Source organism: Quercus robur, chromosome 7 (genome assembly GCF_932294415.1).
Source record: "Quercus robur chromosome 7, dhQueRobu3.1, whole genome shotgun sequence".
NCBI classification, from domain to species: domain Eukaryota; kingdom Viridiplantae; phylum Streptophyta; class Magnoliopsida; order Fagales; family Fagaceae; genus Quercus; species Quercus robur.
The window spans coordinates 23,933,823-23,946,272 of NC_065540.1; the positions used below are offsets into that span (position 1 = coordinate 23,933,823).

Below are 12,450 nucleotides of genomic sequence, written 5' to 3' on the forward strand. Positions count from 1 at the left end.
TTTATTAAAAATATGTTAAAATATATTTGCACTGGAATAAGTTGTACGTAAACTGGTAAACAGCCGCTGAAGATGAATACAAAATGTCTCTTTTGCAAGAAAGTGTCCAATTGAATTACGAAACTATTGATGACGGCTGCTACAGTAATTATAAAATTTGTTGTAAAATGGGTATTTAGTACTTGGTATTTACCTCCAAAAAAACAGAAAAAAGTAAAAGTAAAAGTAAAAGCAAGCGTTGTGGGAAAGTTTACACATTCCCAACCACTGAGGGCGGCAGCATCTTGTAGTAATTGTTTATGTATGCACTGCACTAATGCACTTTTCTGTACATAATGTATGTATGCGCTTTCTAATAAAGGTAGGATTGAAAATGCGTTTAGCCTTTGCCCTTTGATTGAGGGCAGCGCATCGCTTCAAAGGCAAGCAAGAAAAGCGAATTCAGTTAAAAACAATTAAAAATTTGCCTCCTCCTCCTAATTAGCACACTCGCTTTGCTGCTGACTCTTTAGATCTGTCTCTCCAAGCTCGAAGAAGATCTCTGTATTCTATTTTTCTATACTGTATATAAAAACCTCACTCTCTCTACACCATTACGTAATGCTCGCTCCATTTATTCAAGGTAATCTTCATTTTTTCTCTCTCTCTCTCTGTTTGGTTCCCGAGAAAATGTAGGAGGAAAAAGAAAGAAAATAAAAGGGAAAGTGGATTCTGGATTCTTGTTTATTGTTGCTTTGCATGTTTCAAACTCTCTGTTTACAAGCTTAACTATGGAATTACTTGTATCAAGCTCTGTTGAATGCAATTTTGGTCGTAATTTAACACATCTTAAAAGAAGGTATTATAGTTTGAATTTGTTTGTTTTTTTTTTCTTCTGATTCAGACACCTTTTCTCCTTCTGACTCTTGTTGTTTTCCTGCTTGATTCCAGAATTATTTTGCCTTTACTTTCTGTTTGGGTGCTGAGAAAATTGAGGAAAAAAAAGCAGAATTTTAAGTTTTGTGTTTTCAAATTTATAATGGTCACAACTTTATAAAAAATTCGAAAAGGTCAACTCTGAGTTTTATATACGTAGTGTTTTCTCTTATTGGATTCTAAACAATGAAAACTTAAACTTTAAGAATAAAAAGGGTATGTATAAATTCTATACTATTTTTATCCTACATTTTCTTGGTAAACAAACAAAGAAGTAGATGATTCTATATATAGACTACATGATGAACTCAAACTTCAAAAATGATAATATTTGGAAGAACTGAAATTTGGGCTTGTTCCTGATTGAATTCAAAATTTTTTTTGAAGTTCCGTTTAAAGATTGACCTAAAGTGGCAATGGCGTCAAAACAAAAATCAAAATTGAAAAAATTGGGTTTGAGCAGCTCCAAAGCTGCTACTCCTTCATCTTCAACTACGTCATCTTCGAAACAGTATCTGGATACATCTATTGATGGTCAGAGCTCTCCTGCATCTTCATCCACTCGAAGTAAGCCTCAGTACTTCTACTCAGAGAGCTTACCTGTGGAGGGAGAGAGATCCAAAGAAAATGTCACAGTTACAGTTCGGTTTCGTCCACTAAGGTGCATCTCACTTTTCCAAACTGTATTTTATTGGTAATTTTCATTGATGAGTGCTTTAAGTTGATTTTGGTCTGTGTATGGACTAGTCAAAGGGAAATCCGTCAAGGAGAGGAAATTGCATGGTATGCAGATGGTGAAACTATTGTGCGGAGTGAGCATAACCCAACAATAGCCTATGCATATGGTAAAGTATCATATTTTTTTGCCATTTATAGATTTTGTACGGTGGATGAAATTGATAACCTAAATTCCATTCTCTTAGGTTTTAATGTGTAGACATTTGAAAAAACTTAAATGGTCCTTGATAATTTTATTGCCTCATATTTAACTTCAGAAACATCCAATGCGGATGAAATTATATAGGCAAAAGAAAATACCAAAGAAATGCAATGCTGCATGTGGGAATAAGTAAACGTTTTAAACTTCCTTATGTCATGAAATTGTGAATTACATTTCCAATTTTTCTATTTCTTATTTTTTCTCCGATCATAGTGGTGAACAGGAAAATAAAATGTGTACGTGTGAAAATTCTAGGATTGTTTAGTTTTGGATTAATCAGCTATAGCATTTTAAACTTTGCTTTGTAATATTACCTCCTACATAATGATTCAACAGTTTGAGTTTGAAGAACTACAGCTTTTTTGGGCTGACTTTGTTTCAAGTTTATATGTTGGAAAAAAACAATCATTTGTAGTCAGTCAAAAACATAATTTTATACTTATTTTCCTATCCGTATTTTAATAATTTAGTACAACATGTTCTCTCTCTTTTCCTATCCGTATTTTTTTAAATATTATTTTTGGTCAATTATAATTATATAGTTCTTATTCAAGTTAATCCTTGATATAGTATTCTGTGTCTCAGTTCATGGGTTTTATTTTTTTATTTTTTTTTATTTCATGCTTCTAGATCGAGTCTTTGGCCCTACAACCACAACTCGTCATGTCTATGATGTTGCTGCACAGCATGTTATTAGTGGTGCTATGGAAGGCATCAATGGTAAATTGTTTAAATCCCTTGTAACAAATTTTTCATTATTTTCAGCTTGTCACAAATGTTCTAATATTTTATCCTAAATGTTATCATCATTATTGTTGCTATTGTTTTCTCAGTAGTGTCGTGGAGTGAGCATGGCCTTTTTACAATTGTACAGACTGGCCTTCACAAATACAGTTTTGAACTAATACTAGAAGTCTAGAACCCAAAAGATATAACAACTATGTGGGGTTAGCTTTGTGAAATACTGAAATACCTTTTGAAGTATGATTTATCAATATATGGATCCATTATGAGCTATCAGCCTGATCTAGATGTGGTTTAAAATGTAGTTTTGATTATTTTGAGGTACCTTTGATAAGCAACTCACACAACAGCCATATTTCAATTATTTTCATTCATGGTTCTTTTCCAACTAGATGAAATGAACAATCAAACATATTTTTGTATTTATTTCGTTGCTTCTCCATTCTCAATATTATTAATGCTTGTTTGGTATAACTTATTTCTTAGCTTTTGAAAATGGATTGTTTTAAAAGGTTGTACCTAGAGAAAATGGGGTTTTGAAAATCTTTGAAAAAGTACGGTTTCAAACCGTTGAAACAAATGGTTCTAAGTTGTGATATGAATTATAGATGAAAAATTGAAGATCCTTGTCTGTTGTATTGGTCATGATAATTTCCATCCCTAGAGATGGTGTGTCAAAATAGGATGAGGCAATTTTAAGTTTTTTGTAAGATTTATTGTTAAAGAGGAGGATGTGTGATGTGGCCCTGGAAGATTGATTTATCCATTCAAAGCATCCACATAAATACAAAGGAACTGCACTCAAAACAGCACCAGTACTGTGATGACCAAAGCTCCCCTTCCAACAAGCCAACACATCAACGATACTTCGAGGCATAACCCACTGCACTCGAAATAAACTGAACCAGGAACCAAAGCTCATTAACATACTCACGATGGAGAAATAAATGATCAGCCATCTCACCAGCTTTCTTGCACATATAACACCAGTCAAATACATATACCCTCCAGCTATGAAGATAATCAATCGTGAGGATCTTACCCAATGCAGTGGACGAAGTAAAAAAAACTTAAAAGAGGAACCTTAACTCTCCAAATTCTCTTCCAAGATAAAGTACTGTAAAAAGATTTTACATCAAACAGACCGCTCTTATTTGGGTACCAACACAACTGGTCTTCAACATCTCTTTTGATCTTAGTGGAATAGAGAAGGTCCAGAAACATGATCATCTCCTCCAACTCCCAATCATGCAAAGGTTGTATAAGGTGGACATCCCAAAACATGGAACCATCATGCCAACAAAAATAATTAGCCATCATATTCCCCTTGTCATGTGCCACGCTAAACATAGCAGGGAAGAGATCCTTTAGAACCCCAGTACTGCACCACCTATCAAGCAAAAAGCAAACATGGGTTCCTTTTCTGACTGAAAAATAAATAACTTGGTAAACCAATTCCAACCTGCTCAGATATACTTCCATAAACAAACACCATACCCTCCTCTAACCTCCTTTGAACACCGCCCACCCCAATCATAACCATATTTGCTTCCCACAACCTTCCTCCATAAAGTGTCCTTCTTTGTAGTAAAATGGCATAGCCGCTTACCCAATAGAGCTTGGTTAAACTGCCCCATCTGCCTGATACCTAATCCTCCCTTAACATTATCTTCTACAAATCTACACCCTAAATCTACAAATCCTCCTAAACCTTAACCCACCACAAACACACATAGACAAATCCTCAATTTGTCCTACGTCAATTTGGTATCAGAGCCAAAAATCCTACTACAAGTTCTTTAATGAATTTACTCCACCAACTGAATTTCTCATTCAAGATGGTGGTCGCCACTAAGGAACTCAGTTCAAAGTTTTAAGCTTAGAAAAATTTGCAACAATTGACTTTAGCTTTGTAAGGGTGTGTTCCTAGAAGCAAAGCTAAAAGATTTGTCTACCATGCATGACACTTTGGATAAGCTGGCAGTTGTTATTTTGGAAAAATATCATGATAGAATGGCAGCTGATCAAGAACTTAGGTATTCCTAATTAGACCCAAGTTTTTTCCCACCTTTGTTGGAAAACATTGCACTCGTTAGCAAGGTGAGTATAAGGCTAATCATGGAAAAGTTAAGACCAAGGAAGATATTGATAGTACTTCTATGGATCAATTCAAGAAGGATTATTATTTGAAAAGCCTTCCAAGTATTTTTTTTATCATTCCAAACAAATTTTATGATATGGTGGAAAAGAAAAATTTGTTATCCTTAATGTTTCCAAGGTGATTGAAGAATTGGTACAAGGTTCAATTTCAAAGGCTCTTATGCTTCAACACTTCAAAACTCAAGGCTGAGGTTTTCGCAATTGGGGGAGGATGTTGCAACCATGAAAGATTGATTTATTGTTACTTTGCAATTCACCCATTCAAGATTTATTTTATGGTTCCACATGTGAAGTCTAATTGAAGTTAAAGTCGTGTGGTTTTTAAGGTCTACATATATGTGTCCTAAGGTTGAATTGGGTTTTTATTCAACAAGTTATGTTCAATTTGTGTTTAAGGGAAAATCTGTAATTTCTGAAACCTCTTCGAATTAAAGGGTGTTTTGTTAGTTGAATCAAGTCTAGAATTTCTTAAGAGATCCTAAGTATCTTAGGTTTTATTTTCTTTGAATCCAAGCCAGTCTTTTATTAGTAGTTACCTTATTAGGTTTTTAGTTTACTAGGCAAACTAGGAGTCCTATTATAAGAGTGAAATGGTTCCAATAGGGGAGGTTGATGATGTGCATGCCCTGGCTGAAATTTTGGGCTGCAAAGTTGGAAAGTTGCCTATGTCTTATCTTGGCATGCCTTTGGAGGCTTCACATAATTCCCCTTCAATTTGGAATCCTATTTTGGAAAAATTTGAGCGGAGATTAGCCAGGTGGAAGAAGCTGTATTTGTCTAAGGAGGGTCGATTGATGTTACTCAAGAGTACACTATCTAGTCTTCCTACCTATTTTCTATCGTTATTCACAATTCCTACTCATGTGGCTAATAGAATTGAAAAGTTGCAAAGGGATTTTCTTTGGGGTGATAGCAAAACTCATCTGGTAGGATGGGATAAAGTTTGTGTGCCTATAGCCAATGGTGGTTTGGGGATAAGGAAAATTACTACTTTCAATAAGGCCTTATTGGGGAAATGGTTGTGGCGGTTTGGGAAGGAAGAGGATCGGTTATGGAGGAGGGTGGTAGATTCAAAATATGGGGAAGAATGGGGGGGCTGGACCTCAAAACTGGGTAGGGGAGTTCATGGGTGTGGTTTGTGGAGAGGTATTCGCATGGGATGGGAGGATTTTAGCAAAAATTGTCAATTTGTTGTTAGGTTGGGGAATAGAGTGAAGTTTTGGCAGGATGGGTGGTGTGGGGGTCAACCTTTTCACTTGGCTTTCCTAAGGTTGTATGGTATTGCCATTGATAAGGAGGTATCTGTTGAAGCTTCTTTGTCAAGGTAGGGGGAGAGGGATAGAAGAATTTGGGATGTTCGTTTTATTCGAGAATTTAATGATTGGGAGATGGATGAAGGGCTGCATTTTCTTCGTATTTTGGGAGCTAATACTCCTCCAATGGATGTGGGAGATCGGATGAGATGGAAGTTGAAGCTTAATGAGGATTTTGATATTCGGTCATATTATAACAAATTAAGGAATTCTCCTTCAATTGTCTTTCCTTGGAAAGCTATATGGAAAGTAAAGGCCCCTAGGCGAGTTTCCTTTTTTGTTTGGTGTGTAGCTTGGAATAAGATCCTAACGGGTGATAATCTAAGATTGAGGAGATTGGTTTTTGTGGACTGGTGCATTATGTGTCGACATTGTGGAGAGACGATAGATCATTTACTTCTTCATTGTGAGATGGCTTATCGGTTATGGAGCTTTGCCTTTATAACTTTTGGCCTGTCTTGGGTTGTACCTAGTTCGATCCCAGATTTGCTTTTTGGCTGGTGGAATTGGTTGGGGAAGCACTCGTCTCAGATATGGAATTTAGTTCTGTTGTGCATCTTTTGGTGTATTTGGAAGGAACGGAATCGGCGGACTTTTGAGGATTTGGATAGTTTCGGTGATCAGATGCTTGCTTCTTTTAGTGGGACTCTTTTTGATTGGTCTCGGGCTTGGGGACTCACGACTAGTGATTCTCTCCCTTCTTTCATTAGCTCTCTTTCTCTTTGTAATTAATCTGTGGATTGGTTTTTTTTTTTGTTTTTTTTTTTTGTTTTTGTTTCCTTCTTGTATTTTCTGGGTTTGCTGTATGTTCTTCATGCATAGAGTAGCCATTCGTATATATAACATTCTTACTTATCAAAATAAAAGAATGAGTCCTTATTTCCTATCAAAACCCTATATCACCACAACCAAATGTAGACAAATTCCCCTATTTGTCCTATGGCAATGAGGCAGTTCAACTCTTGCATGCTGAGATCCATGAGAAATTATGCAAACTAATGTGATTTAATGCATTTATGATTTATTCTTGGTGAAGCCATGCAATGGCTTTTGTCTTAGTCGTTCATTGGTCCTTTGAAGATTTATAATCTATGAGGACTTGAAAATTCTCAGGGATTCCTGCTTCCCTATGAAGCTTTATTGTGTGCCTATTGGTTTTTTTTTTTGAAGCACATGTGCCTATTGGTTTTAATTTACTGAGGAAGGCTTATGGACCATGCTAATTTCAAGATGTTTGTTGGTGCTTGTCTAATGCTCCTTGGTGAATGTAGCTGTGTTTTCTACATGTCAGAAGTAGAATATTAGAAGCTAATAGTTTGATACAAGGGTAAATGCAGGGATATTGAGTTTCTTTGACCATTTAAGTTTTTGTTGCATTGAGGGATCCACTAGTCTTTGGAAAATTATTCAAATTAGAGACTGACTTTATCCAATAATTGTTGATTCTTGATCTATGCAGTTTCCTTTTAAATTAGTCTTGTCTTGCATCTATTTTTTTTTTTTTTTTTAAAATGAGCCATGCTAATCCAAACTGCAGTGCTTGAGGACCTATGTAGTTGAACAACACATTGTTTGCTTCTGGGTACCTGTTGTGTTGTTGCTTAGGAACCCAAGGCTTTGCCTTGTCAACGCTGGACTACTACTACCTGCCAAGGTTTTAACGTGGGTGTTAGGGGGTCTGTTTAGGTAGGGTGACAAGTTGAGCACTCCAATCAAAATTATTAGGAGTTGCATTAAAAGCTAATGGATCAGTACTTTTCTGGTTGGCATTTTTATTGTTATCTACATTGTTGCTGTTGTGTAGCATACACTACAGTTTAATTGTTTACTATGTTCTCTTTTTTATCGCAGGTACAATTTTTGCTTATGGGGTGACAAGCAGTGGGAAGACCCACACCATGCATGTGAGATGATATATTTGTGCCCCTCCTTCCTTACACATTTGATATCTGAAATGCATTTGAAAATTTGTATTTCTTAAAGTGTTGATAATTGCAAGTGCTATTCAATGATATGCTGGTAGGTTAGACAATGTTGACTTGGTGCACTGTTATTCTTATTGTAGAACTGATTCATGACCTTCTCTATATAACACAAGAGTGAAAGTTGACTCCTTAGTAGCTTTAGCTTGTCATGTTGAAATGCTCTGTGATTTATTAATGTTCATATAGAATGGTGTTTGTGTAGAAAATCCAAAATATCTTGTGATAACTTTATAATTTCAAGATGCATTGTGGAGTTTCACCTTTGAAATTGCTATTCTATCATTCTATGTGCAAGGCATTTCTAGCATTACCTACATTTCTAATTCTTCTCATATATCATATGATATTGCTGACAAGAAATTACTTATGGCTATTACCTTGATACTACCAAAGACACCCATACACACAGTTGGCTAAACAACAAAATTCGAATTTTCTTTTGGAAAAAAAAGAAGAAAAGAAAAGTAATTCCTTATGTTCATTACCTTTTCTTGATCTCTTCCACATTGGCAACCCCACATTGACGTGTTGGCTATCATCTTGATGCTTCCAAACATAACCATATGCATAGCATGAACTGGATAGGTTAATTTCTTCCAGTTTTTCATGTTATATTCTGTATGATATTGGTGATGGGTCAAGGGTGAAGTTTTGGCAAGACCAATGGTGTGGGGAGACATCTCTTGCAGTCACCTATCCTGAATTGTTTAGATTTTGCCGAGATAAGGAAGCAAGTGTGGTGGAGCCTATGAAGTCCACTAATGGAGTCATTTTCTGGGATGTAAGTTTCTTTAGGGGTGTTCATGCTCGGGAGTTAGAGGCTGTGTCGAGCTTCATGGATACCATATATGGCGCTACAGTAAAGGGGTTTGGTGAGGATAAGATGTGTTGGAAACCAGATAGAAATAAGGGGTTCATGGTTAATAATTATTATTGTCTTCTAGTGGGCTCTAATGATTGTTATTTTCCATGGAAAAGTATTTGGAAGCAGAAGATCCCTTCGAGTGGCATTCTTTGTTTGGATTGCTGCTTTAGGGAAATGCTTGATGATTGACAATTTATGTAAAAGGATGGTTTAGATATTGGATTGGTGTTATATGTACAAGAGTAATGGTGAATCGGTTGACCATTTATTTCTTCACTGTTCGGTTGCTATGGATTTTTGGTCTATGGTTTTGGGTTTATTTGGAGTAAGCTGGGTTATGCCGCAGTCTGTTTTGGGGCTCCTAGCTTGCTGGCAAGACAGACTTGGTTGTCATAGAAATGGTCATATATGGTTAATTGTTCCCCATTGCTTAATGTGGTGTCTTTGGAGGGAAATGAATAGCAGGTGTTTTGAAAATAAAGAGAGATCCATACCAGACCTCAAGCTTTTTTTCTTTAGAACTTTATTAGATTGGTTGGCTACTTTACGAAACCAATCATTCTCTTCCTTTCTTGATTCTTGTAATTTTTGTTGACCCCCTATACACTCCCTGTGCAATAGGGTGTCCCTTTTATGATATTAATAAAACTTATTACTTATCCAAAAAAAAAAAAAATTGTCTGAAAAGATAAGTAGATACAATATGAGATTCTAGCATTCATTGAGGTTGGGGCACCTTCATTCAAGTTTTATTTTTCCATTAATTATACCTAATCAAGGCCAGCCTAAAGTATTGAATTTGACTTCTGGAGTAATAATTCTTGCTCTCAAGTAGTCAAGTTATATGGCTATTTATTTATTTTTGATTGGCAAGTTAAACACATACGGAGTGGGTCTTAAACCCACAACCTCACCTTTCACCTAAAATAAGATTATTTTTTAGTTTCCCATTTAAAAATGTCAATAATTTTGGTCATGTGTCTCTGGAAGGATATAAGTTCCAGTATGTATGTAAATAAAGTTGACATTGGAGGAAAGAAAAATCCGTGATATCATATTCTCCTAGATAATGAACTCATTTTGCTTTCAGGCCTTGGATTTAAGTGTGTTTAGTACCTCTATGTGCGTATCTAAAGAATGTTAGCTAATTTCATGCCTCATGATTTAAGCCATTATAAATTTTTAATACCATTTGCTAAGAATTTCTATTTTAGCCATATACAAAGGTTTGTTAGTGATTCCCTCCCCTTGTACCTGAGTTCTCTCCCTGTTTGTAATTAAGTTCTTTGTTCTTTGTTCTCTTTTTATTTATTTATTTTTTCTTCTCTTCCTTGTAATTTTTTGGACTGCTTTGTGGTCATTTTGCATAAGGTAGCCTTTTCTATATACATCTTTCTTACTTATCCATATCCCAAAAAAAAAAAAAAAAAAAAAAAAAAAATTCAAATACATTCCAAACACCATACTTCTGCATGTCCATGTTGCATATGCATTTAGAAATTGCAAACAACATGCTTTTCTTGATCAAGTTGCCCATCCTTTTGTTAAAACCTTCTAATTTGTGTATGTTGCGCATTAACATGTATTCGCTGTATTGTGGTAGAATATATTAATAAGGAAAAATGAAGCAATGAGTTTCGATTTACAAATTTTATTTGTATGCTAATATGGTATATATACCACTTGCAGGGTGATCAGAGGTCCCCTGGAATTATACCACTGGCTGTGAAGGATGCTTTTGGCATTATCCAAGAGGTACTATGAGGGGGATATAGCCTCTCTGTAACTTCCACCTATACATTTTATTATTACAGAAACTAAAGATTCTGACATGTATATATACCCTAGACTCCAAACCGAGAGTTTCTTCTTCGGGTGTCATACTTGGAGATCTATAACGAGGTGAGCGTCTTGACATTCTTTTTTTTTTTTTTTTTTCTAGATTAAATGGTCCTTGTTATTCATAAAACCTAGCCTGAATTATAGTTTTCTAAGATGCATATATTTGATATACTTTAGCTTGGATTCTGTTTTTATTTTTCCAGTGACTTCACTATCCTTTAAGGTTTCTTTTATTTCAGGTTGTTAACGACTTGTTGAACCCAGCAGGGCAGAATTTAAGAATTAGAGAAGATGCTCAGGTACTTGTTAGTCATATTCTAATCCATTTTCTTGATGTTGTCTCCTTTGTTGATAACACTCACCAAGTAAAAGTGGTTATTGTAATTTTTTGATTGCTTCTATTGCTTAACTACTGTAGCAAAACAATGCTTGATAAAATTCATCTGTCATTGTAAAATAGAGATGGAAACCACATGGTATTTTTCATCTATAGCTTTAGGTACTGCTATAAAGTAGTATGGACAAAAGATTGTTTACCAAAATATGTTACTCTTTTATGTTGCAACATGGACGCCTTAACACTTGCCGGGGTCTTGTGGTAGGTGTACATAGATAAACACTTGTATGGTTGTCCCTTGTCATAGCCATCCTTTCTTTGTTTCTCTTTTGGTGTTAAACCGCTGAACTGTTTTGCATCCATTTATCTAAGGGAAAGGAAAACGAGAGACTTGAATCTAATCAAGTGTATTAAAGATGAAGATCAAAGAGTGTTAGTAAAGGAAGAGGAGATCAAGAGAGATGGAAGATTTGTTTTGATAAAGTTTTTAATGAAAGCCATACAAGAATTTGGAGCAAATTGAGCAATCCAACAGAGTATAGAAACTGCAGGTTAGTTTGAAGAATTAGGATGACAGAGGTAAACAGTGCTTTGAGGAGGAAAATGGGAAAAATTGTGGGACATGATGAAATTCCCATTGGATATTGGAAGTACTTGGGTGAAGTGGGTGTAGGGTGGTTGACAAATCTTTTCTATAAGATCTTCACTATTAACAAAATGCCTAGTGAATTGGGGGAAATAACTTTAATTCATAAATACAAGAACTAAGGAGACATTCAAAAATATACAAAAAGCTGTTGAATTAAGCTTATGAGTCATTTACTTTGGGAGGGAGTGACTGAAGATGGTAATCAACAATACCGAAGAATCAATTTAGTTTATGCTAGTGCAGCCTACCATGAAAGCTCTTTTCTAACATAAATTTCTCATGGGTAAATATAGAGAAGCCCATAATAACCGAGAGAAAGAGTACAATGAATACCTAGAAAGGTTATATGATGAGTTATAAAAAAGAAAGGAGTTCAATCTAAAGTATATTGAGGTGATTTAGGATATTTATGCTGGAGATGTAAGTAGGGGGTGAATGAGTGGAAGCATCAAAAGTGAGTTTCCTATCACAATTGGTTTCAATCAACAAAGTCCATATCTCTTTGCACTGGTTATGGGTGAGTTTACTAGATTGGTTGAAGATGAATTCACTTGGTGTATGTTTTTTGTAGACAATATAGTTTTAGTGGATGAAACTAGACATCAAGTCAACACCAAGTTGAAAATTTGGATGCATGCTTTAGAATGTAAAGGCTATAGGTGAAGTAAGACTAAAATAGAGAATATGGAGTGTAAGTTTA

General features: G+C 35.4%; 1 protein-coding gene across 3 annotated transcripts in view; it reads left to right on the plus strand.

The window, feature by feature from the left end:
• The first annotated feature begins 335 nt into the window (after nt 1-335).
• The window catches only part of LOC126692858 (kinesin-like protein KIN-7K, chloroplastic), a 37,647-nt gene continuing 25,532 nt past the window's right edge, over nt 336-12,450 (plus strand). The window contains exons 1-8 of one of the 3 annotated variants that reach the window (XM_050388660.1): nt 336-622; nt 1,303-1,576; nt 1,663-1,760; nt 2,486-2,575; nt 7,924-7,976; nt 10,612-10,677; nt 10,771-10,824; nt 11,004-11,063. In XM_050388660.1, coding sequence (XP_050244617.1) covers nt 1,332-1,576; nt 1,663-1,760; nt 2,486-2,575; nt 7,924-7,976; nt 10,612-10,677; nt 10,771-10,824; nt 11,004-11,063 — 666 coding nt within the window. In that variant the 5' untranslated portion in view covers nt 336-622; nt 1,303-1,331. The remainder of the gene's footprint in view (nt 623-1,302; nt 1,577-1,662; nt 1,761-2,485; nt 2,576-7,923; nt 7,977-10,611; nt 10,678-10,770; nt 10,825-11,003; nt 11,064-12,450) is intronic. The other 2 variants (XM_050388661.1, XM_050388662.1) reach the window with 2 other exon arrangements.